Source organism: Somniosus microcephalus, chromosome 9 (assembly GCF_052327205.1).
Source record: "Somniosus microcephalus isolate GS21.2 chromosome 9, FLI_Smic_1.0, whole genome shotgun sequence".
NCBI classification, from domain to species: Eukaryota; Metazoa; Chordata; class Chondrichthyes; order Squaliformes; family Somniosidae; genus Somniosus; species Somniosus microcephalus.
In genome coordinates, this window is record NC_140995.1 from 202692110 (window position 1) to 202719803 (window position 27694).

The 27694-nt window shown below is 41.8% G+C and overlaps 1 protein-coding gene across 1 annotated transcript in view; it reads right to left on the reverse strand.

Moving 5' to 3' along the window:
- Nucleotides 1–15112: 15112 nt before the first annotated feature.
- Nucleotides 15113–27694, reverse strand: part of snx3 (sorting nexin 3) — a 44555-nt gene continuing 31973 nt past the window's right edge. Inside the window, 3 exon segments of the mRNA XM_085997771.1 lie at nucleotides 15113–17014; nucleotides 20105–20229; nucleotides 26707–26802. Of these exon segments, the coding sequence (XP_085853897.1) occupies nucleotides 16900–17014; nucleotides 20105–20229; nucleotides 26707–26802 (336 nt within the window). The 3' untranslated portion in view covers nucleotides 15113–16899.

Sequence of the window (27694 nt, forward strand, 5' to 3'; positions counted from 1 at the left end):
GCTCACCATTATTAATTCATTAAAAAATCCAGGAAGTTGCAAAAAGATATGCCACGAGGTCTGATTTGCGCCACTCCGCCATTAGCGTCACCAGAGCAAATAAAGGTTTGTTCTCAGCGTGAGGCTCCCCACTGAACTTAATGGCGATCGTGAAAGTGATGACATTACGATGTTACATACATACATAGGATATACTGCACAGAAACAGGCCATTCGACCCAACCAGTCCATGCCGGCGTTTATGCTCCACACGAGCATCCTCCCATCTTTCCTCATCTAACTCTATCAGCATAACCCTCTATTCCCTTCTCCCTCATATGCTTGTCTAGCCTCCCCTCAAATGCATCTATACTATTCACTTCAACCACTCCCTGTGGTAGCAAGTTCCACATTCTCACCACTCTTTGGGTAAAGAAGTTTCTTTTGAATTCCCTATTGGATTTTTTGGTGACTATCTTATATTGATGACCTCTAGTTATGCTCTTTCCCACAAGTGGAAACTGTTAGATCCGTGTGTTAATGGAGACACGGAATGCAGGAGTTGATTTAACAAGTGTTTACTGAACAAAGTCTGGAGGTGAACTAACTACACAAGTCGCTATACAGGCTTATATACCCAAGTGGTCACTACTGGTACTACAGTACACAGGGGCTTCAAAAACATAGTTCCTCTTAAAGGTACATACACTACAATTCCTCCCCTTTTAGATACATAGTACATAACATTTTAAGTAATCATTAAATAACATTTTTACAAGAACAATAATCTACACATTTGCTGAAGTTAATCAATTGCAAATTCAGTCTCTCTGGAGGCTTCCTGACTCGGTCCGGATAACACCTCGGTGGTGTAGTAGGTTTCGGTGGTGTAGTACGTTCCTTTGGCAAGGTCGATTCGGCTTCAATGCCACTGTCGGGTTCATCTGGTTCCAGTATCACCGGATCGGAGGTAGATACTATGGGTATCTCTGCTTCATCACTAGGCGTATAGAGTTGTGGTGTAGGTTGTCCTTTTTCGGATGACTCTATGATCTGGTCAGCATGGCGCCTTATTATGCTTTCTCCAATGTCCACGGTATACATCAGCGGTCCTAGTCGTGTGCAAATAGTTCCAGGCTGCCATTTCTCGGTACGGTAGTCCCGGGCCAAAACTGGTTGACCTATCTGGAAGGTTCTAGTTGGCCTTTCATTCATGCTTTGAAATTGCCGGTTCTCTACGTCCCTTCTGATGTTTGGCTTGACCAAATCCAGCCGGCATCTTAGTCTTCTATTGAAAAACATCATGGCGGGGGTTTGGTTTGTAACCACATGTGTTGCATTCCTGTACACAAACAAGAAGTTATCTACCTTATGTTGTAGATTTATGTCTTCATTACGCATGGCCTTTATGGCCTTCTTGAAGGTCTGGACAAACCTTTCAGCTAATCCATTGGTGGCAGGATGGTATGGGGCGGACGTGTAGTGCTTAACCCCATTGTTTTTTAAGAACTTCCTGAATTCCTCGGATACAAATTGCGGTCCATTATCAGAACAGATCTGTTCAGGCAGCCCACTCCTGGCGAATATGGTCCTTAATACTGTGATGGTTTTTTCCATGGTGTTGGAGGACATCTTTATTACCTCCGGCCACTTGGAGTGTGCATCCACCGCGATTAAGAACATTGAGTCCATAAATGGACCAGCAAAGTCGATATGTACCCTTTGCCATGGAGATGAGGGCCACTCCCATGGATGTAGAGGGGCTTGTGGTGGGGCGTTTTGGACCTTCTGGCATCCTAGACAGCTCTTGGTCATTTCTTCGATGTCTCCATCGATACCTGACCACCACACAAACGCTCTGTCTAAGTTCTTCATTTTCACTCCACCCAGATGCCCCTCGTGAAGCTCCTTTAGCACTTTATCCTTGAGTTTGGGTGGAATCACCACTCTGGATCCACACATCAAGGTTCCTCGGCACACTGACAGCTGTTCACTTCTTTGCGAGAATGCTGGCAACAGTGGTTCGCCATGTGCTGGCCATCCCTTCACCGTTAAATCGTAGACTCGTGAGAGAGTCGGGTCATTTCTCGTTTCCTTTTCAATGGTAGAATTTGTCACCGGTAGACATTCCACTATGGTCGAGTGGAACATCTCCACTGGGTCCACTGTAGGCGCCTCTTCTACCGTTGGCCACGGTAGGCGCGATAACCCGTCAGCATTCCCATGCTGTTTTGTTCCTTTGTATTCTATGTCATATTGGTGTGCCCTTAGGAAAAGGGATCACCTCTGTAGCCTTTGCGCTGTCATAATGGGAACGCCCTTTTTAGGGTTGAATACGGAGACGAGGGGTTGATGGTCAGTCAACAAGGTAAATTTTTGTCCGTGTAGGTAATGGTTGAATTTCTTCACCCCCCACACCAGGCTGAGTGCCTCCCTGTCGACCTGGGCATAGTTACGCTCAGCTGAGTTCAATGAGCGTGACGCAAAAGCTATCGGCCGCTCCGAGCCATCAGGGAATCTATGCGATAATACCGCTCCCACGCCGTAAGGGGATGCATCGCACGCCAGTCTGATTGGCAGTGATGGGTTGTAATGAGCCAACACTTCCCTGGACGTGATCAAGCCTTTGCATTTATGGAAGGCACGTTTACAGTCTTCGCTCCATTTCCAAATTACTCCCGTTTGTAGCAGTGCGTTAAGAGGGTGCAGAACCGTTGACAAGTTCGGTAAAAATTTATGATAGTAATTTATTAATCCCAGGAACGACCTTAATTGTGAGACATTTTCAGGCGCGGGGGCTTTTACGACCGCTTCAATTTTTTCAGGTGACTTATGCAACCCTTCTTCATTAATGACATGGCCACAATATGATATTTGTTTCTGGAAAAATTCGCACTTGGGGCGATTTGCTCGTAGGCCCCGTTCTCTCAGCCGCATGAGCACCTGCTCCAAGTTGGCAAGGTGCTTGTTGTCGTTTTCTCCTGTTACAAGGATGTCGTCTAGGTAGCATTGAGTCCCCGGAATCCCTTGCAGGACTTGCTCCATAGCTCTTTGCCAGATAGCCGGAGCTGATGCCACTCCGAAAACCAGTCGATTGTACTGGTACAGGCCTTTGTGTGTGTTTATCGTGAGATACTTTTTCGAGGCCTCCTCAACCTCCATCTGTAGATATGCCTGTGCTAAGTCAATTTTGGTGAAACGTGTCCCTCCGGATAGTGAGGCAAAAATATCTTCTATCCTCGGAAGAGGATACTGTACCGTGTGAAGAACCAGGTTTACAGTCACCTTGAAGTCCCCACAGATGTGAATTTTTCTCTGTTCTTCAGATTTATCATTATTCAACGTTTTCTTCATGACCGGGACGATGGGTGTTGCCCACTCGCTCCAATCTAACTTAGATAACACGCCTGCTTTTTCCAAATTCTCCAGCTCTGCCTCGACGGCTGGACGAATTGCGTATGGCACCGGCCTTGCCTTAAAAAACTTGGGAATTGCCGCATCTTCCACTTTTATTGAGGCGGTGGCGCCTTTCAGGGTTCCTAGTTCCTGTTGAAACACTTCTTTGGTGTTAGCCAAGATTTCTTTTAATCGTCCAGGTATGACATCATCATCATTTTTTTTCTTACTGGTCACCGTCAGTGCCTGAATGGAGTGCCAGTCTAAACGTATCTTTCTCATCCATTCACGTCCCAACAACGGTGGACCACCATCTTGCAGAACGTATAAATGCAACTTCTGTATTTCCTTGCCGTTGTATACAACAGGCACCCTTATTTTCCCTCTGGGGTATACTTTCTGCCCCGTATATGTCTTCAAGATAATGGATGTGTCTTTCAAAGGTATATGCGGAAATAGCCGCTCGTAATCCCGTCGACTCATGACGGTCAGAGCTGATCCTGTATCTAGCTCCATTTTGACTGAGGACCCCGCTATCGTGAGGGTAACCCAAATGGTCTGGTAATCTTCTTTGGCAATTACATTATGTAATTTGAGACAGCTTAGTCTCTTGTTTCCGGAGTCGCTATCACTCTTCTGGTCTGCGGAGCTACTGTCCGTCATCATTTGTACCTTTCTGTACTTTTCCTTATTGACCTTTTTACTGTCAGTGGATTTTTTTCCAGATCTGCATACACGTGCAATGTGTCCCATCTTTCCGCATTGCCTGCATGCTTTGTCCTTGAACCAGCAGTCCTTCTGGTCATGGGTGGATCTGCCGCAGCGATAACATCTCTCGAAACCCCGTGTCATTTCATGGGTGCCGAAGTCCTGTGGCTTTTGCTGTATCTCTGCAGCTCCTCTTGCTGCTGCTTCGTATGATACAGCCACACTGAAAGCCTTGTCCAGTGTCAAATCTGTCTCAGAAAGTAGTCTTTTCTGTATTCCTTCGCTTAGGAGACCGCAGACAAATTTGTCTCGCAGAGAATTTGCCAGTCCTGCCCCGAATTGGCAGTGCTTTGACAGCTTTTGTAATTCGGTGAGGTAACCAGCGTTACTTTCATTCTTGTGCTGATTCCTCCTGAAGAATTTGAATCATTCCGCTATCAGCAGCGGTGTTGGGTTTAAGTGCTCCTGTAAGGTATCAACAATCTCCTTAAAATTCTTGTCCATCGGTTTGGCTGGAGTGATCAAGTTTCATAACAGCCCGTATGTCTTTGCGCCCATCAGATTTAGAAGTACCGATGCCTTTTTATCATCTGTTACTTCATTCGCCTTGCAATATACCTCCACTCTTTCCACATATGTGGTCCAATCCTCTATATCACTATCGAAAGCAGTAATATTGCCAGTCTTCGGCATCCTGAAAATCAAAAATGGCGCCTCCCGCGCTTTTCCTTCTTCCCCGCCGAGTGAAGATGGCGCCTCCTATGCTTTCCCGCCGCTGCCGCTGCTGCCAACGCTGTTCTCTGCGGTTCCCGTTGCGACCTGCAGCTTTTCGCGGTATTTCTATTTTTAAATTTTTTTTTACATATAACTTTTAAATAGTTTCTCCATTACTTGGAGAACCGTTCCCATCGTGGAGCGGATCCTCTGGGACTTTCCCCTCCCTCTGCTCGGTCCGGCCGCCTCCTGAGTGTTCCACCCTCTGTCTCTCTTTGCTTCTGCTTTCCGACTCGCTGCCCGGCCCCGCTGCAGAGCCACCCGATCGAGCCCCAGCCCGCCGCAGCCCAGGCAGGATCAGTGCACTACCTGCCACCAGCCCCTTTAGCAGGTGAAACCACAGTTTTTTTTTCTTGCTTCAACCTTCGTCTGAGGAATCGATCTCCTTGAGGTGCTGCCAAATTGCAGGTAAGTTCGTTTCTAACTCGTCGCCACTGTTAGGTCCGTGTGTTAATGGAGACACGGAATGCAGGAGTTGATTTAACAAGTGTTTACTGAACAAAGTCTGGAGGTGAACTAACTACACAAGACGCTATACAGGCTTATATACCCGAGTGGTTACTACTGGTACTACAGTACACAAGGGCTTCAAAAACATAGTTCCTCTTAAAGGTACATACACTACAGAAACATTCTCTCTGTATCCACTCTATCAAAACCTTGCATAATTTTAAAAACCTCCATTAGGTCACCCCTCAGTCTTCTTTCAAGAGAAAAGTGACCCAGCCTGTTCATCCTTTCCGGATATATGTACCTTTGCATTTCTGGTATCATTCTTGTAAATCTTCTCTGCACCATCTCCAGTGCCTCTATGTCCTTTTTACGATATGGCAACCAGAACTGCACGCAGTACTCCAAGTGTGGTCTAACCAAGGTTCGATGCAGGTTTAGCATAAATTCCCTACTATTCAATTCTATCCCTCTAGGAAAAACCCTAGTGCTTGGTTTGCTTTTTTATGGCCTTGCTAACCTGTATCACAACTTTGTGATTTGTGTATTTACACTCCGAGATCCCTTTGTTCCTCTACCCCACCTAGACAGGTTAGGTTGATTGGCTATGATAAATTGACCCTTAGTGTTAGGGGGATTAAATACGTGGGGTAACGGGGATAGGGTGGGATATGTGTTGGTGTAGGGGTTACGGGGATCGGGTGGGATATGTGTCGGTGCAGGCTCGATGGGCCGAAATGGCCTCTATCTGCACTGTGGGGTTTCTGTGATTCTGTGTGACTCGCACCCTCCAAGTGATAAATAACCTCCCTATTCTTCCTACCAAAAGTAATACCTCACATATCTGTGTTAAACTTCATTTGCCAATTATATGCCCATTCTACAAGTTTATTAATGCCCTCCTGTAACTTGAAGCCCTCCTCAGTATTGACTATCCCCCCAATTTAGATTGTGTTTTTGATTCCCAAGCCTAAATCGCGAATGTAAATTGTGAACAGCAGTGATCCGAGCACTGATCTTTGTGGAGCACCACTACCCACCTTGTTAGTATGAATTATTCCCACCACAGCCATTTCAGGCTGATAATGTTTTAGAATCCCTGTTAATTTATGGTCCAGACATAACACTCAACCATGGAGGCCTATAACGGGACCAATGAAGCTGTGGCGTCTTAGTCCAGCAGTTAATGAATTATTCCTAGAAGTTTGCTATTCTATTTATCTATCGTGGCAGGTTTTTTTTGTGGCAGGCTTGCCAGCCACACTATTAGTGCCAGAAGGCAATAATTTTCAGGATGCAAAGTTGGCCCGAGACTCAGCAGAGGCCCACTTATTCAAATTAGATAGATTTCTTTCAGAAAATATTTTGTTTTACAGTATGAGAAATTCTTGGCATGTAGAAAGTGCAACTTGAGGAAAAAGGTGACAATGCTCTCCACCATTGAGGATTGGCTCGAGTCTAGGCCTGTCATAGACTATTTGATAGCAATTGATTGCTATGATTGGTCAACTACTCCATTATCATTGCGTCTGGTGACTACCAGGATGGTGAAAGGCAAACTAGATGGTTTGTGCCTGCTGCTGTTCTTCTCCCACATGGCAGCTGTCTTTCATTCTGCCAGCAATTTATATTTCATCTAGAAACATCCTTTGTTTCTTAACCTGCCCCATTTTTATCTCCTTTTGCCTTGAATATCTCTACTTCTCCTGCCTTCTATCCTATCCCAGCCCTTCCCTTTTGTTCTTTCATCCCCTCCATTTCCCAACCCCTACACTTGCTTAAAAATCTGTTCCATTTCCTTCTTTTCCCCCCCCCCCCCGTTCTGACGAAAGGTCATCGACCGGAAGTGTTAACTCGGTTTCTCTCTTCACATGCTGCTTGGCCTGCTGAGTACCTCCAGCATTTTCTGTTTTTATTTTAGATTGACCTTGGTCTTTTTTCAATCGCGCAATTCTTATGTTCCTATAAAAACAGTACGCCACGCAGTGTTGCTGATGGACACGGTCAGTGGTTCTATGCCACAGGGGTTAAGGAGATTTGTACACATCACCCATATAGTGGCCATTCACTCATTAACTCACCAAGGACCAATCCAACAATTCCCAAACACTACTAGATTACAATGTCCTTTTCTTCTGCTTTATATTTTTTTCTTGCTTTTCTCTTAATCCATCTTTTCTTACCCTCTCTCCATTCCCATCTCTAATTTGACTCCAATTCACCCCATTTCCTTCTCCATCCTTTCCTTTTATTGATTAAAGAAATAACGCATGAGCTCCCAGACATGGCGTAATGTCAATGGTAATCAGAGTCAACAGCATGCACCGTTGCACTGCTGTTTGGCCTAAATACAGCAACTTCTTAAATCAGACAGTCGTGAAACAGACAAAAATCTCAAGCTTCAAAAAAAGACACTACAGCTTAGTTAAAAATGTATTTAATAGTTAAAAATGTATTTAAGAAGTTACATTTCCAATCACTGAAGAGCTGCCGTGGCTCTAGCTGGTGACGATGCCGTCACTTCAACTGTTGATCCGTTGTGGTGCATTCACATTTGAAAACGAGCAAAGGCTGAAGCATAGAAACATAGAAGGTAGGAGCAGGAGTAGGCCATTCAGCCCCATGAGTCTGTTCTGCCATTTAATAAAATCATGGGTGATCATGCAAATTCCCTACCCTGTCCCTGCTTTCACCCCATATCCCTTCAGCCTTCTGAACTATACCCAACTCCTCCTTCAATATATTTAATGAATTGGCCTCAACTGCCTTCTGTGGTAAAGAAGGCCACAGGTTCACCACTCTCTGGGTGAAGAAATTCCTCATCAGTCCTAAATGGCTTACCCCTTATCCTTACACTGGGACCCCTGGTTCTGGACTCCCCCGCCATCAGGAACAGCTTGCATCTACTCTGGTGCACAAGGACACCCAGGTCTTGTTGCACTTCCTCTTTTCCCAATCTATTGCCATTCAGATAATAATCTGTCTTCCTGTTTTTGCCAGCAAAGTGGATAACCGTGCATTTATCCACATTATACCGCATGTGCTATGCATCTGCCCAATCACCCGACCTGTCCAAATCATACTGAGTTTCTCTGCATCCTCCTCCCAGCACAGACACCCACCCAGCTGTGTCGGCTGCAAACTTGGAGATATTACATCTAGTCCTTGTCTAGATCATTTTTATAGTGAATAGCTGGGGTCCTAGCACCAATCCCTGTGGTACCCCACTAGTCACCGTGGAAAAAGACCTGTTTATTCCAACTCTCTGCTTCCTGTCTGCCAACCAGTTCTCCAAGACCGTACCTTACCCCTAATCCCGTGTGCTTTAACTTTGCACGTTATCTCTTATGCAGGACCTTGTCTAAAGCCTTCTGAAAGTCCAAATACACCACATCCACTGTTTCTCCCTCATCTATTCTACTAGTTACATACTCAAAAAATGCCAGTAGATTAGTCAAGCATGATTTACCTTTTGTAAATCCATGTTGACTTTGTCCAATCCTGTCACTTGTTTTCCAAGTGCGCTGCTATTACATCTTTTATAATGGACTCTAGCATTTTCCCCACTACCGATGTCAGGCTTACCGGTCTATAATTCCCCATTTTCTCTACCACCTTTTTTAAATAGTGGGGTTACATTAACTATCCTCCAATCCATAGGAACTGTTGCAAAGGCTATAGAATTTTGGAAGATGACCAGCAATGCATCTACTATTTCTAGGGCCACTTCCTTAAGTACCCTAGGATGTAGATTATCAGGCCCTGGGGATTTATCAGCCTTCAATTTCCCTAACACCATTTCCCTACAAATACTGATTTCATTCAGTTCCTCCTTCTCATTAGACCCTATTCTCCTTGACATCTCTGGGAGGTTATTTGTGTCCTCCTTTGTGAAGACAGAACCAAAGTGTGTATTTAATTGGTCAGCCATTTCTTTGTTCCCCATTATAAAATTCCCCTGATACTGTCTGCAAGGGACCTACATTTGATTTCACCAATTTTTTCTCTTCACATATCTATAGATAAGTTTTTACAGTCAGTTTTTATGTTCCCTGCAAGCTTACTCATTCTATTTCCCCCCCTCTTAATGAATTCCTTTGTCCTCCTTTGTTGAATCCTAAACTGCTCCCAATCCTCAGGTTTGCTGCTTTTTCTGGTCAAATTATATGTCCTCTCCTTGGATCTTATGCTATCCCTAATTTCCCTCGTTAGCCACGGTTGAGTCACCTTTTTTGTTTTATTTTTATGCCAAACAGGGATGAACACATTCTGTAGTTCATCCATGCGATCTTTAAATGTTTGCCATTGCCTATCCACCGTCAACCCTTTATGTACCCCAATCCATCCCAACCAACTCATGCCTCATACCATTGTAGTTTCCTTTATTTAAATTCAGGACCCTAGTCTAAGTCAACTACTTCACTCTCCATTTTAAATGAAGAATTCTATCATATTATGATCGCTCCTCCCAAAGGGGGCTCACACAACACGATTGCTAATTAATCCTCATTACATAATACCCAGTCTAAGATGGCCTGATCTCTAGTTGGTTCCTCAACATATTGGTCCAGAAAATCATCCCGTATGCACTCTAGGAATTCCTCCTCCACAGTATTGTTACTAATTTGGTTAGCCCAATCTATATGTAGATTAAAGTCTCCCATGATAACTGCTGTGCCCTTATTGCACACATCTAATTTCCCATTTAATGCTATCCCCAACCTCAGCATTACTGTTTAGTGGGAGTTGTATACAGACCAATGTTTTCTGCCCCTTGGTATTTCTCAGCTCTACCCATACAGATTCCAGAGCTAATATCCTTCCTTACTAGTGTGTTAATCTCCTCTTTAACCAGCAATGCTACCCCACCTCCTTTTTTCCCCTGTACTTCCCGAATATTAAATACCCCTGGATGTTGAATTCCCAGACTTGGTTATCCTGGAGCCATGTCTCCGTAATTCCAATTATATCATACAATTTAATCTGTGTGCAGCTAATTCATCCACTTTATTACAAATGCTCCTTGCATTAAGACAAAGCCTTCAGGCTTGATTTTTTTAAAAACATAGTCCTTTTAGAATTATTTACTGTGGCCCCATTTGATTTACACCCTTGATTTCTCTGCCTTCCACTTTTGTTTTTCTCCTGTCTTGTGTTTCTATCCTTGCTTCCCTTTCCTCGGTCTCCCTGCACAGGTTCCCAACCCCCTGCCATTTTAATTTAGACCCTCCCCAACAGCACTAGCAAACACTCCCCTAGGACATCAGTTCCTGTCCCGCCCAAGTGCAAACCGTCCAGTTTGTACTGGTCCCACCTCCCCCAGAACTGGTTTCACTGTCCCAGGAATTTGAATGCCTCCCCCTTGCACCATTCTTCTAGCCATGTATTCAGCTGAAATATCCTATTTCTACTGACTAGCACATGGCACTGGTAACATTGAGATTACTACCTTTGAGGTCCTTTAATTTACCTAACTCCCTCTATTCAGCTTTGAGAGCCTCATCCTTTTTTACCTGTATCATTGGTATCTATGCACCACGACAACTGTCTGTTCACCCTCCCCCTGCAGAACGCCCTGCAGCCACTCCAAGACGTCCTTGACCCTTGCACCAAGGAGGCAACATACCATCCTGGAGTCGTTTGCGGCCAGAGAAACGCCCTTCTATTCCCTTTACAATAGAATCCCCTATCACTATAGCTCTCCTGCTTTTTTCCCCCCTCATGACCTGTGCAGCAGGACCACTCATGGTGCCAGAAGTTGGCTGCTGCTGCCTTCGCCCGATAAGCCATCCCCCTCCATATCCGCAGTGGCATATCTGTTTGAAAGGGGAATGGCCACAGGAGACCCCTGCACTACCTGCCTATGGCTACTACTTTGCCTGGTGGTCACCCATTCCCTTCCTGCCTGTGCAGCCTTTACCTGCGGTGTGACCAACTCCCTAAAACGTGTTATCCATGATGTGCTCAGCAAGTTGGTGAGGGCACACTAGACAGAGATGAGATTTACGGTGCACATCACCAATCACACTGTTGCTGGGATGTTTGGGGGGGGGGGGGGGGGTGGAGGGAAAGAAACAAGGTAAAATAAATTGGGGTCAATGTGGGGAAAGAAAAATTGAAAAAAAATTATTCAAAACTACACCGACAAAAAACAAAAAATCAAAATTACCTCCCAAGGGGTACCTAGGCTTTAAATACTTAGTCACCCTCTTGTCAATATCTAAACAATAGCGTTTTGTTTGGTAATGCTGCTTTTAAATGTACAACTTTGTGTTAGGCAGCACCTTGTCGCGCAGCCAACATCATAATACCAGGTCTGAAAACCACCATATCTTATGAATACCAAGCACAATATCAATTAATTACTCACTCATTCAGCTCCTTGTTAGCTACAAAAAACTCAAAAATGACTAAATGTGAAAAAGAGAGCATCCATGAATTTAATTTCACATTGCAAGAAAATCGATTCTCTCTCAACTATGTACTGCAGTATATTTAGATAAAGGGTAATACATTTACACAGGCCTGGTGTACATTTAACGATATACTTCCCCTGCATAAAGATGTCAGGCCAGCAACGATAAATTAATATTCAGCTAATAGCCCTCAACTACTTCAGTAGCTGCAGCTTGCACTCAATGTAGCAACAGGAATTGAGTTGCATACATAGACTTCCATCACAGTGCATGATTTTGAAAACCTAAGCAAAACAGAACCACTTTTAACCAAGGTTAAAACATTAAAAAGTTTATAATACCCAGCAGGTGCAATGAACCACTTCACTGTGCCAGAATTATACTACAGCCAATGTGAAACGATGTACAGTGTGCTGCAGAGTCCGATCACTAACTTATACCAAATTATATTGATGCTTTGCATTGATGTGCAACCAACATGCTTTACATAAAACCAAACACCAAGAGTGACATTGAAAAGACGCTGGGATGTGATGGAGGGGTTTACGCTGTTGCTGGCCAATTCTGATCCAGCAGTATGGTGTGTATTCAAACGAAAAAGTGTTCCATTTCCACACACCAACATCCCTTACTTGGAGGAGCACAAAAAGGCAGTTAGTGCAATGGGTTAATCAAATATCTGGGCTTAGAATCAAGTCAGAGATAAAAGTAGTCTCCTTTCTGCTGACTTAAAGTAGTTTGACAAGTCTCGGTCTAGATCCTAGTCGGCACAAAAATGCTCAACATTTAGCATGAGCTGCAGTCTCCAACAGATGGATGGGAAGTGTTACATTGATGCTATTGGAGGATGCTGTTCAGAGGCAGGGGCAGAAAAGGGTTTTACTCTGGCATTGGGTATGCTACCAACACACGATGCAGGCACTGGATACTGAAGGAACGTCTCATTTACCAGAACCAACATCCCTCCTCAAACATCTTTTCCTCCTCCTACCCTAAAAAAATAGCAACATTTTTGCATTCAATAAGCAAAAAGATAGGATAGTTGAGTTAACACTGGAAAAACTCAGGCGGCCAGGCAACATCCGTGGAGAAAGTCAACATTTCAGATCGAAATCCTTCTTCTGGTTCTGTAGAAGGGTTTCAACTCAAAACATTGACTGTTTCTCTCTCCACAGATGTTGCCTGGCCTGCTGAGTTTTTCCCCCCAGTGTTGTGTTATTTTGGATTTCCAGCATCTGCAGTATTTTGCTATCGAGATAGGATAGTTGGTTCTTCCACACTGAAAATTTTAAACTAGCATTTAAATGCTGAGCAGCACACAACTGGAGAGCTAATTGAGCAATTGTACCAGCTCATACAAGTAGTCAAAAATGGTTATTATTTATCAGCAGCTTGAAGCTAGGGTTAGAGACAGACTCCACAATATGGCACTCCAAAAGCCATGGGAGGATTAGTCATTGCAACAATCCAGGCTCATGGGCAACATTGCTTCTCATTCAGTTAATGAGAGTTTGGCTTTGGTTAAAAGCACTTGCTATTGGGCAGGGTACACAAGAGGAAGAGGGCAAGTTATAGCTTACTGGATATTTAGCGATCAGGATTCTATTTAAAAACTTCAATGCAGTGATCAATTACAGCTACCTTAGCTCAACTAAAAAAGTCCAATGGGACCAAGGAAAGGATTCCCTGAATCAAGCATCTGCTCTCACCAGAAGCCAAACCCACTGCTCTCCATTTTCTATCCATTAATCAGAAAGTGACATTAATATTCTCAGCTGTGGTTAGGTAGATGACAATACATCAGCAACATCCATTGAAAATTAGATCATGTTCAACACAAACTTCAAAAATTTGAGTTCCAAGCTAGAGTTTTTTTGGGTGCTGGATCCATGTTGAGCTACGAACACTGGCGTTCACTCATATCTCCATCTTCTACCAAGTTCCCAGTTAGATTTTCTGATAGAAAGGCAAACCAAGCTTAAGTCAAGATCACTTACACAGCCTTCCAAATGGACTTGTAGTTGCACATTTACAGGCCAAGATTCAAGTGGGGAGAAGAGGAAAGAGAAGGGAATATGGGAGAACTTTGATCTTGACCTATGTGATTATGCTTGCAAATCAAAAGGAATACTGATGTTACATCATATGGTCTCATTTGCTTAGAGTACATGACATTTAAAATAAAACAAAGTTCACCTTCAGCTAAGGCACATTATTTACAATGCAGATCTGTGCTGCAGTTTTTAAATGTCCCTAGGACTGATGAGCCAAGACTACCAGTGCTTACATGAATAACTGATGCCTGGTAGGTAGAAACAATGTGCAGAGCAGACCAGTAGCTTTGCCCAGTGCCCGATAAGCATTATTCATACCACTTCTGTTCTGAAGGACACTAGATCTGTTATAAAGTTAGTTAATTGTGCTTGTTTAAGGAGGTAGGATAGACCCATAGGGGTTTTGTAGTAAAAGGAAGCCATTTGTCAGTCATGCCAGTGTTGGCACTTTGCCAGAGGAATCCAAAATTAATCTCACTGCTTTTAAGTACGGTTAATGTGAAAGTATGGCAGGCTACATGTAAATGGACACACCAGAGTCATGAAGTAGCATAACAAGTAGAGGCGTTTTGCTTGGAATTCAGTGATTGAAATCCCACGTACACTGGCAGCAACTAGACATTTTAAAGATTATTCAGAGTAGAACATACATGGAATGAGAACAGATAACAAACAGGAGAGGAATACAACTATAAAATAAAATGGACCAGACAGCACAATAAACAGAATCCAAGTTTGCATCAGTATTTTAGAGTTTAGCTTTTTGCACCCAAAAAACAATTCTGAATCCAATTATCACAATTGCAAGAATGACCAATTCTAGCATGTTTAGTGCTTCAGCTGGATCAAGAATGGTGTTTGGCAAGGATTGTTTTCCCTTCCATATTAATATCTCAATAGCCCCATTGCTCCTTAATTAGGAACAAGTGCCAGTACATAAAACTTTAAACAGGATATTCCTTTCCAAGCCAATGTAAAATATGGTTCATACTATGCATAAAATAATTTAGTATGACACTGATGAATCACCATTGACCATTGCGATCAGAGATAATACAGCTTTGACTATAATGCAGGATTTTAACAGACTGGTCCCATTATAGTATTGATACACATATGCTCTCAAATACCAGGTTCAAATTAAAAATCACATTAGATTAAAAAGGTTTCATTGCTATGGTTCCAAGTTTATAAAAAGCCCTCCCAACAAAAGCCATCAACATCACCCATAATGCAAGACAACTTAGTAGGCCTACTTTATATGCTAATTGTCCAACTATTTTGAACTTAGTCAATTGCTGTGCTGTATATTATATAAAGAAACTGGTATGCCAATGATTGCAATCCATTTAATTTTAGGGTGCAAGTTACAATGGTACTTCTGGGCTCCAAAACATGACATCAAGCCCCATCTTCTTACCACAATGTTTGCTGCTGATAAACTTGTTGGAATACAGCACTGAACTCTAATAGAAGACCACCATGTGCAGTCATGTCAGATTCAAGAGTTTAAAATAAGCAATTTCAATGCTACTACACTCCAGAAGCAGTTGAATGGTTGACTAGTTCAACATCTCCAAAGAGAACATGCAAGTACTGTACAAATACTGAGTCTAGGTTGTAAATACAAGTGTTTTTAAAATTGTGCCTTTTACATTCTCAGGCCATCCTAAAGTACTTCTGAAGTGCAGTTACTTGTGTAGACACAAACAGCAGCCAATTTGAACAGAGCAAGGTCTCCACTTACAACTGTGCACAGTGACCAGTTAATCAGCTTTGTTGGTTGAAAAATAAAATATTGGCCAAGGCATGAGAACTCCCCTGCTGCTCTGCCAATGGTGCTCTTATGTTCACCTGAACACGTGGAGAGAAGGCCTATGTTGAACATCTCATCCCACAAGACACATCTGACAATGCAGCAGTCACAGTACTGCGCTGAAGTGCTAATCTAAATTATGCTTTTTTTTAAAAAAATGACAGTTTTTATTTTCATTCTAGCAGTTTGGCCATTAATCTACACTGCAAGGAGGAACTTGGCAGCTACATTCAAAGGATTTTTACCCTTTAGCTGAAAGGTGTAGATTAAAAGCCAAGTAGATGTTTTGATCAAAATAAACTATTAGAAAAAAAAACAGGATTTCTTTGAACTGAACAGCAGAGCAAAAGGATTGTTAGAAGACTGAAGATATTACAAAGCATGAGTAACATATCCACAAAGTTTGCACAAAATATCATTTATCAACATTTTCTTATATGGACTTTATTTGAAAACATTCCAACTTCACAGGAGGATCAGTCTTAGTGTTCGATAAACTGAAAGTATATTGAGACTTGGCTACTAGGAAGAGTTTAGTACAAAAAACTTGTATTAAGGGAACAAATTTGATGAAGAAACTTCCATTAAACAGGCCCTACTTCTCAATTACTACAACAGCCATAGGTACAGATGCAGTATATAATGTGGGTGGGCTGTACTAGTTTGGGGAGTGGGGGGGGGGGGGGGGGGGGGGAAGAATGGAAACTATACAGCAATGACTCAATTGAACTGGCCAACTCGAAGGAATATTCCAGAAACTTACATAAGAGGAAAATATGTTCAATTTGGCTACTGATGGCCTCAAATGAGCTGTCAAGTCTTTCACCATCAATATACCATGCACTTTTCAAAAACAAAGACATCTTGCCAAATATGGTCAATCAGCTAGATTTTCTTAATTTACAAAGCACGTGCATTATAAAAATATTCTTTCACAACTGATGAAGCATCAGATAAAATTGTTAGAAATGCTGTACTCATACCACAGGTTCATCTGACAGTAATTTCTGCCAAGTGAAACATCTGGGCACAAAGAACAAAGAGGAATATTACATCAGCATATTTCTTTACTCAAAATGTAAGGCTTCAGAACGAATGTTAAGCAAAAAAGTTATATAAAGCCAAATTACAGTAGCCAGCTCTAATCCCGAATGCAGATCTTTCTTGCTTGTGATCTGCACCTGAGATGAAGTTCCGTTTTCAGAAACATCAGTAAGCAGAAAGAGGTGTACTGAGGATTAGCCAAAACCAGCAATTTCAATTGGTCATGGAAGGATTTCTTGGACAGATCAGTGTTTTAGTCCATTCACACTGTTTGTGCATGTTTCACTTTAGCTGGTGTGTAGTTTTTGTCTACGATTTCCTCTTGCAGGAACATATGAAGACAGCGTTCATTCTGTGCCAAGGGATGCCCAGCAACTCTGAAATGTAAAAAATATTAGCCATTAAAGAGAGTGACCTGTTGCACTACCACTAGTTCCCAACAAATTAAACATGGTGCTAGAAATTATTTTTTAATTTTAAAAAGGCTCTTAGAGTGCCAAAACTGCAAGTACATGTAGCTAGAAATTAAGATTTCTCAAGTTACAATATAAATTCATGGTTCAGTTGAAAGCACACATGGAAGCTCCAGAGCAATCCCCAATGCCTAGGTTTCAAATGCAACCACGATTGTGGGACAATAAACCATGCTTGTATTTTATTGGTTCCTTCCAACAGATGTCATGTACCAAGTGTGGGATTAAATCACGATTCGATAAAACGGAGCGTGAACAGATAAACAATGAAAATCACAGCAGGGCAGACTGGAGCCCCTTTCCTCTCTTCCCTCCCCCAAAAACAGTCAAAGGGGAAGTTATATTCGAGTTCACATACTCAACCAAAAAGGAGCACTTGAAAGTTGACACCTTTCAAATCTTTGGATTTGCAAGAATGCTGGCAACTGGTATTGACAAATATGTCAAGGAATTAAACCCCTCACTAACTCTAGGTTTACTGCCTAGCTTATGCCTCGGGTGGGTGATGCCCATATTTGGCTTGCCAGTCTTGCATCACACTGTTTAACTGGAATATGCATTTACCGCATCACCCTCAATTAGGATACCCACAAGCTACTGAATGAATGAACGAACTTTCTTGCCAAATCAAAATGTCAGACATCAAATCATGCACTAAATTAAGAGTTCAAAATCTTAAATCAATGTTTAAACATTGTGTACAAATAATTGATAAATAGTTGGATGGCCATCTAGTAATTTGAAGAGGTTATAAATACAGTTCTGTGCATCACCATAATTCAGCATCAACTGGATTGCAGATTTTCAAATTACAGTCAAGATCAGGGTCCGAAGCTACCATCAACTGGTAAAATTAAATTAGGACCAACAGCATTAGCTGGCCAGTCTATGTGCGGGTGGTTAGCAATGCCCAGAATTTATGTGACCTTATCCAGTCAAGCGGCTGAACTGACTGCTTGGATTTCACGACATCAAGAGATTAACCTCTCGGTAGAGGAGTTATCCATTCCTCACTGCTTCCCTGCCATAGCCTAACCCCCTGTTGACTTTATCTGGGCTAGCTGTCTTAAATCTCACCTGCCTGATGTCAGCAAACATACATTTAAGTGATCATCACTGCCTGCAACTGGCTGGTATAGCTGTAGACTGCTATACCCTTCTCTTGTCATAGACATGCTTTGGCACTTGTAAAAGTACCTACCCACATGTGTTAGATAAAGATTACTACATAAGGAAGAATAAAAAGTAGTTAGAAAGCCTGACTAAGAAGGGAGGGAGGAAAAAAAGGTGGGGGGGGGGGGGGAAATGTCTGTTGTAATGTAGGAAATATCTAAGGAAACTCAGGCATGCCAGAAGGGTGCATCTCTTAATAACAATCACTTCCAACAGCCATGCAAGTGCCCATGAAGAAGTCCAAGTTAATGAGGCATGGATGCCTTGGCAAGCACAACTACTTCTACTACCTTAACTTCTCAACAAAAAGTTCCTAGTTAGGTCCAGATAAGACAGGACATCTGAGTTGTCGCTGGGTATATGTCCTTGCAGCTGGTTCCATCACCAGTAAGGAATGGTTTGTTTAGATATACATCATGGTTTTTATTTAGTTTGTCCCTTGGATTCCCCAACATTCATGTCAACTACCGATTGCATTTTGTGACTCTTAATGACATCTTTCAGGCAATTTAACAACATACAATGCATTTTCCTTACAGGTCTGCCTGTCCCCAGGAAATGTGAAAGTGCCATTTTCAGTCTGCTGCTTTAAAGGCCCTAAACTTCTCATTTCTCCCTCCTGCTCGGTACATTTGCTTACCACCCTATAAAAGTGCTCGCATGTCCCTCAATTAATTTTGCCTTTATTTTACAATGCTTTCATTCAGTTGTTTAATTCTATAATGTTTCACTAGCATTTTCTTGAAGAGCATTAGGAATTGGAGGCCAAGCACTGAAGATAAAAAACAGACAAGGTTAGAGACCCAAGCATGCTTCACATGCACTGGTTGGCTCTCCCTCTTTGGCCAATACTGCTCAGGGACCAGAGTCCTTGCAACAAATCAGACTGCCCTCTCCCAACTGGCAATGCCCATCTTTGAGAAGCTTCTGTTTGGTCCAGTGGTGCAATAACAAAATTAATGCTAAAGTGTTAAGGAGCACTGAGCGTAAACTTCCAGGGAGTTTTCAATTAGAAATGGTTGTGAAAATCCTGTCTAAAATTTGAGTCCAATGTTTTGACATTTTGCCTGATAAAAATAACAGACTTAACATGCATTTTGGGAGGGACCATGTAAAATAGAAAAGTTAGAAATTTGGACATACCTATTCACAAAAATTCCCTTTTTCTTTTCCCAATTCTGAACCACAATTTAGTAGTATGGATTCTTAAAATCATATACTTTCCGTTACATGCTCAAATGCAGGAATTAATATGCTTTCGCTCAGTTCTCAATTTGTTGAGTTTTTATTATTCAGAACGATAGCCATGCCACATTTACACATGAAACAGATGGCAACAACAGCAATCACAAATAATTGCAGGTATAACTTTTTATTGTTCACTTTAAACGAAGACCACCTTAGACCAAAAATAAGTACGTGAGTGGGAAAAAAAGCACAAGACTGATTTTTAAAAAAAGGAACACATAATTTTAATGGCAATTTACATAAATTATGCATGGAAAACACAACAAAATTAAAACTCAGCTAGACCCCTTCGTGCCCTCAGCCTCATACTGGAATCATTCTGAAAGTAATCATCATTAAAAAAAATTATCCTGCATGAGTAAAACACTGCATGTCAATGTTATTTTCCATTCTTAACTTGTACAACTTGTTTTTGGACTGCTGCTTTCCATCATTTTTATACCAATTAAGACAAACTTATAAACCACATTACATAAAATTTGAAAAAGCAACTGAACTTGAACATTTTCCTTTGATATATTTACTACTAGACATGAAATGCAAAAGCCATGGAAGGAGAGAAGCTTTACTCACTTGTTAATAAATTGTTCAAGTCCTTGTCTTCTTTCTTCTATAAAACTGTCATCGAAGATTCCATCGTCCCCTCTAAAAGGCAGCTGGCGAAATAGTGCTTTGCCAGGCAATGGTGGCACCACAACCTAGAAAGGGGGAAAAAAAGCTTAGCATGAAGCATTCACAAGTGCATTGCACAAACCGTTTCCAGTCAAGGTAATTAATGAATTGCGTATCCAAGTCTATTTTGTCATTGAGTACCAACAGATTTTGCAGCATCACCTTCCCCAAAAACAGCTTGGTTGCTTTACTTTTGCTTCAGCCACAGGTGATTGTGCACAATAGAACAGCACGGAAGGCAGCCATTTGGCCCAGCGAGCCCATGCTGGCTCTGCAAGAGCACTTCAGCTAGTCAAACTCCCCTGCAGCCCTGCAAATTTCTTTCCTTCAGGTACTTATCCAATTCCCTTTTGAAAGCAGTGACTGAAACTGCCTCCACCACCCTTTCAGGAAGTGCATTCCAGATCTTAACCACTCGCTGTATTAAAAAATTCTTGCATCACCTTTGGTTCTTTTGCCAATCACCTTAAATCTGCACCCTCTGGTTCCTGACCCTTGTGCCAATGGGAAGAGTTTCTCTCTATCTACTCTGTCCAGACCCCTCAGGATTTTGAACACCTATCAAATCTCCTCACAATCTTCTCTGCTTCAAGGAAAACAACCCCAGCTTCCCCAGTCTATCAATGTAACTGAAGTCCCTCATTCCTGGAATCATTGTAAATCTTTTCTGCACCCTCTCCAAAGCCTTCACATCCTTCCTAAAGTGTGGTGCCCAGAATTGGACACAGTACTCCAGTTGGGGCCAAACCAGTGTTTTGTACAGGTTCATAATTTCTACTTTTGTACTCGATACCTCTTTTTATGAAGCCCTGGATCCAGTGAGCTTTAACTGCTTTCTCAACCTGCTCTGCCACCTTCAACGATTTGTGCACATATACACCCTCTTCAGGGTTGTACCACTTAGTTTATATGTCTGCTCTTCATTCTACCAAAATGGATCACTTCACACTTTTCTGCATTAAATTTCATCTGCCATGTGTCCACCCATTTCACCAGCCTATGTCTTCCTGAAGTCTATCGTTCTCCTCCCCACACTTCCAGGTTTTGGCTCATCTGCAAATTTTGAAATTGCACCACAAAGTCATTAATATACAAAAAAAGCAGTGGTCCTAGAACAGAGCCCTGGGGAACACCACTGTACATCTTTCCCTAGTCCGAAAAACAACCACACATCACTACTCGGTTTCCTGTCACTTAGCCAATTCAGGATCATGCTGCCACTGCCCCTTTTATTCCATGTGCTTCAACTTTGGTGGCAAGCCGATTATGTGGCACTTTTTCAAAGGCCTTTTGGAAATCCATGTACACTACGTCAACTGCATTACCCTCAAAAGAACATAAGAACTAGGAGCAGGAGCAGGCCATTCTGCCCCTCGAGCCTGCTCCACCATTCAATATTATGGCTGATCTGATCTTGGCCTCAACTGCACTTTCCCACCCACTCCCCATAGCTCAAAAATCTGTCTTTCTCCACCTTGAATATTTTCAACAACTCCACCTCCACAGCTCTCTGGGGTAGAGAATTCCAAAGATTCACAACCTTCAGAAGAAATTCCTCATCAGTCTTAAATGAGCGACCCCTTATCCTGAAACTATGCCCCCTAGTTCAAGATTTCTCCCCCCCTGGGTTTATCTTTACACCTTTTTTGAACAATGGTGTAACATTTGCAATTCTCCAGTCCTCTGGCAGCATCCCCATATCGAAGGAAGATTGAAATATTATTGCCAGTACTTCTGCAATTTCCTCCCTTAACATCCTAAGATGCATCCCATCTGCTCCTGGTCATTTATTGACTAAGTAGTCAGCCTTTTTAATACTTCCTCTATCAATTTTTATCCCATCAAGTCTCTCCACTACCTCCTCCTTTACTTGTCTATGGCAGCATCTTCTTCCTCGGTGAAGACACAAGTACTCGTTTAGTACCTCCGCCATACCCTCTGCCTCCATGCAGCAGTCTCCTTGTTGGTCTCTAAAGTCAGCCCCACCCTTTTTATTTATATGCCTATAGAAGACTTTTAAATTACCTTGTCACCTACTCTTTGGCCCCTCTTATTTTCTTTTTCGCCTCTTCTGACCTTTCTATATATAGCCCGATTCTCAGATGTATTTGCAACCTGACATCTGTTATACACACTCTTCTTCTGCTTCATCGCATTCTCTTGAGATCCAGGGAGCCCTGACTTTAGTTGCCTTGTCTTCCCTAGTGGGAATCTACTTCAACTGTACCGGAAATATTTCCTCTTTAAAAAGGCAGCCCATTGTTCCATTACAGTTTTGCCTGCCAATCTTCAATTCCAGTTTACCCAGGCCAGATGCATACTCATTCCACTGAAATTGGCCTTCTCCCAGTTAAACATTTTGACTTGAGATTGCTCCCTGTCCTTTTCCATAGTTAATCTAAACCTTATGATCACTGTTCCCTAAATGTTCACCTCTTGACACTTGCCTTACCTCATTCCCCAGAACCAGATCCAGCGATACTTCCTCCCTCATCGGGCCAGAAACACACTGATCAAGAAAGTTCTCCTAATCACATTTCAGAAATTCTTCCCCTTCTCTGCCCTAACACTATTATGATCCCAGTCTATTAGAATAGTTGAAGTCCCCCATTACTATAATTTCTCTGCAAATTTGCTCCTCCATATCTTTCCCACTATTTGGTCTATAGAATACACCTAGTAGTGTAATGGCACCTCTTATTTAACTCTAACTGTATAGATTCTGTCCTCCCTCTCCAGCACTAACATTGTCCTTGATCAATACTGCCACAACACCTCCAATCTTCCTGAACACTTCATAACCAGGAATATTTAATACCCAATCCTGCCCTTTGAGCCAGGTCACAGCTTTGCAACAGGTGACATTAATCAGAAGAAATGGGAAATCAGCATTTGAAAGTTGCTTACTTGCGTTCCACAACAATGATCCAGTCAAATCAACAGTGGCAACAGATAGTCAAAGCAGTATTGGGGATTACGCTGCACAAGTCCAAATGATGGTAATGCTTAGTCACACTTAGCAACAATAAAGCAGTTTCACTTTATGCCAACCAGGATGGGAAAGTTATGCCTACATTTAAGAAAAGTTTGAATTGAATTTTGACCATCATAGTGGTAGTGACATTTCACTGGATATTATTCTGGGAATGGAAAATTTTTGGAATACAGTACACTGTTCATCCATTTGTGATCTCCTACACTGGAATAGAAGCATCAAGTACAGATACCAGACAGCACAAAGCTCATCTAGAAAGTGTATTGCACCACTGCATTGACAAATGCTGTTAAGCAAAATTTTAACTTGAATAGGAAGTTTAATATGAATCAAGGAATTAAACAAAGCAGTAGTTCCAGTGGACTTATTGGAAACTAATTTGCAGTTATCCAAGTTCACCTGAGGAGACAGTTATTTGGCCTAATTAGCTCATCCAAGTAGAACACGACACTACCCTTCCCATCACACCCAGTCATTTGAAGTACTGCCTCCAATACCAAACCCAAAAGGTCATTACAGGCATTAAAAGAGTCCTAAAATGATCCAATTTAAAAATATTCAATATGTAGAAATTTATACAGACATGGGTTTAAAAAACCCAGGTTTAATTTCCCCCTTTCATGTCTATCGAAGCTCCCAAAAGTCTAACTTCATCTTTCCTGTTAACCTAATTTTCTCAGTTTAAAAAAGGATACCAAGATGAAGGCACAAAAATGTGAAAGCGCACTTTCTCCCCCCCCCCGGTCTTACTTCATTAGTCATCAACCCCTCATCCTTGTATTTGAAATTAAGTGGACAATCATTTTATCCACTATAACTTTGGATGTTAACCAAGTGATTGAGCATCTTTCACCATAGGTGATGGCAATCTAGTTAGGGCAAAGCAGGGCTGAACATATTTGGAAATGCAAAACCTGACCAAGTATCTGACAGAGAAAAAATGTTACAAGCTTGATGGCTGAGCAAGTTTATCCAGTGATCAAGTGTCAAGGATGTTCTTGCCATGGAAGAAGTGCAGCAAAGATTCACCAGGCTGATACCTGGGATGGCAGGAATGACGTATGAGGAGAGATTGGGTCAATTGGGCTTGTACTTGCTGGAGTTTAGAAGAATGAGGGGATCTCATTGAAACTTATAAAATTCTGACAGGACTAGACAGACTAGATGCAGGAAGGATGTTCCTGATGGTCAGGGAGTCCAGAACCAGGGGTCACAGTCTAAGGATAAGGGGTAAGCCATTTAGTACTGAGATGGAGGAATTTCTTCACCCAGAGAGTGGTGAACCTGTGGAATTCTCTACCAAAGGTGGCAGTGGAGACCAATTCATTAAATATATTCAAGGAGTTAGATATATTTCTTAAGGCTAAGGGGATCAAGGGATTTGGGGAGAAGGCAGGGACAGGATACAGAATTTGGATGATCAGCCATGATCTCATTGAAGGGCAGAGCAGGCTCAAGGGGCCAAATGGCCTACTCCTGCTCCTATCTTCTATGTTTCTGTTTCACACAGGCCAGAAGGTCCCAGGTTTGATCAGTCTGTTGTGTCAGTTGACCAAAAGCAAGGACAGTGGTAAAATAGGTACAAGTACACCAGGAGGGATTCCTACTCTAGCACCACCTGGTCAGAAACTTGCATGTTGCATAAGGACAGGGTCAGACTTAAAGTGTAATCAACTGTTGATTGCATCACTAAGTTCATATGAATGACGAGATAGACCTGTAGAATGGTATCCCAGCAAGGAAGCAGCAGCTGAGCGGGTAGACGACAAGAAAAAGTGCAGCTAAGTACAGCACTAAAGTTTATTGCATATGCTAATCTTTAATGGAAACATTAATCCAAAAAACTATCATAATGTTAGTTTTTGATTAACAATCTGAACTGGAATAAAATATTACATGCATTGGAATTGAATTCTAGGAGATAGTCAAAATACACAATAGTAAATTAACTCCTATTTGCTAGTTTCTTTTACAAGACAGTAGTTTCCACAACTTAAAAAAATATTTAAGATTGCTGCTCAGTATAACCCTGCTAGAAGCAGCTAACTACATTACTGCCCAGTATTCTGCCAGAAACAAATAGTTACACATGAATCTAGTCAAAGCTCAGGCTGAGACTTGATTAAAAACTGAAAAATTTAAATGTAAAAGAAAAAGTACATTTAATCATGTGAAATGTAATTTTGACTTTTCAGTGAAAACCTTATTTTCAGTTCAAGGAAGGCAAAGGGGAGGGAAAAATAGACTAAAGTTGAAAAAGATTAAATTAGTTCATACAAACCATAAAAGTTGAAATTTAAATTTACAGTGGGAAAAGTTGTTGACAAAGAAAGTGCAACTAAAATGAGAAATAAGGTTTGTAGACAGGAAATGTGCAGTCAAGCTATATAGATCTCTCAACTTACAGGACATTTCATCCTACCACATTACAGTTTGCTCAATTGCAAGTTCAGTTTGCTATTATGGTACCCTCAACACAAGTACGTTCACAAGCAACTGTACTCACATTAGAGTAACAGTTCAATTTAATTTTTGGCCCAATTTTGGAAGGGACTGGTTAAGAACCTCCAGGAGGAAGTAGTCTCACCACTTAATTGCGACACTGATTTTAATACAAAGTGTTCAGGGGCTGTGTTTCATCTGCTGGAATAAATATTGTGCATGCACTCTTACCCCCTTCCCATAAATATTTACCATCAGAGTAGAGCTGTGCATGCATATACATCTGTTAAATCTAGGGAATCCCAATTGTAACCAGGCAGTATATTAAAAAAGATCAGTAGCTACAGTATTACTGCACCTTCAGTTAATACTCATGGGCTGGGAAAAGTAACCCGAATGCAGAACACTTCTCCCTTTTCTTAGTCACCACCTTGAAAATGTGCACATGTCCAGCTTAACTTGTGGTTTTGCACTTCAAAATAGCACTTTTATTGGCACAGCAAAAGTCTACCCCACGGTGGATTTTAAAGTTAATAGTTACTGGATTCATTAGAGAAATAGCAATTGAAATTACTGTTCTATAAAAAAGGATTAAACAAGGGAGGCAGTTATGTTTTAACCAAATATCAGCATTAAAATTAGGTATAATTTAGCTGACTAGAATTCAGAAATTTCCCCACAACACATGGTTTGACTGGGAAATCTCAATTACAGTTTCATTATAGGTTTGGAAGTTTTTTTTTGGCTTGTCTAATTCAAAGTGGCATATCTTGAATGGCAGTTTAACAAAATGTATTCAATTTTAAGAGTGGCAAGTCAAAATAAAACCCATTACAGTACAAAAGCAAATGTTACTCGTATACTGGGGCCTTCAATTCTATTATCTGGGCGTAAAAGTACCTTACTCCTTTTGGCCGGGGTGGGGGGCAGTGCAGCGCTGCTGGATACAAAACCAAGTGTGGCTGGAGAACCAAGTGCATCACAATAGCTGACAATTCAACTATTCACCCAAACAGTATAAAGTTGCTCTATCCCAAAACTGTAAGAGAAAAAAACTGGCCTTTACCTTACTTTCCCTTTCAAGTTCATTTCTCAGCCACTCAAAGTCACTATATCTTCTTCTGACAGAAGATTCCTTCAGCTTGAATATTGGGAGATTAGTCTGAAAAATAAAGATTCAAATTATTCTAAGTGCAACAAAAATGCCTTATTTTCTGCTACAGAAGCTTAAAATGATGCGGTCAGCAAGAGACCGAATTATCTCCTTTGGTAACATTCCAAAAAGTCAGCTAACCATGTACAGGAAACTGTTATCCGGAGGCTAACTGTCCAGAACGCTCGAGCCACCGGCAAAAATCAGGTGCCGTTGGTTAGGTTTTTTTTCCCCTCGTTGCTTTTTTCCCCCTCAGTCAAGCTCTGCTGAAGTTGTTGCTAAGCTAGAGACACTTGGACTGTTTAGAAGCTGTTGGTTTGTTGACCGATAGAGCTCAGAAGCTTCTGTATCTTTCAACATTAGCGCTGGTGTCCAGCAGTTTTGAGGGAATGGCAACAGCTCGGTCCCGTCAGTGCCGGATAGCAGAGTTTCCTGTACTGCCGAAAATAGTTGCCAGAGTGCATTTTGGAAGATGCACATGGCTGTTTTTAAACAATTGCACTGGCATCAAAAATGTCATTAAGAATGGGTGATCACTTTTCTAGTTTCAACAAAACTCAACTCCACATTTTCCCCATCTCCCTTTCCTCCATTCCATCTGAGATTTAGATGCAAGTGAATATCTATCAAATATTCTCTTAGGCAGTCCCTCAGAACAGAGGAGGACTTGCTTCCCATTAAAAATGAGTTCTCAGGTGACTGATGAGTCCAATGCAGGACCTACAGTCTGTCACAGGTGGGGCAGTGGTCATAGATATCCATTAAATGCACTCTAGGGTTAGACAGACAAGGTGGACCAATCCAAGTCAGTGGTACAAATCTTGCAGTGTTCCCCTTTAGATATTTTCCTGCACCTTCCAGCTCTAATATAATTCACTGTAACTCACTGGAAGTGCAAGTA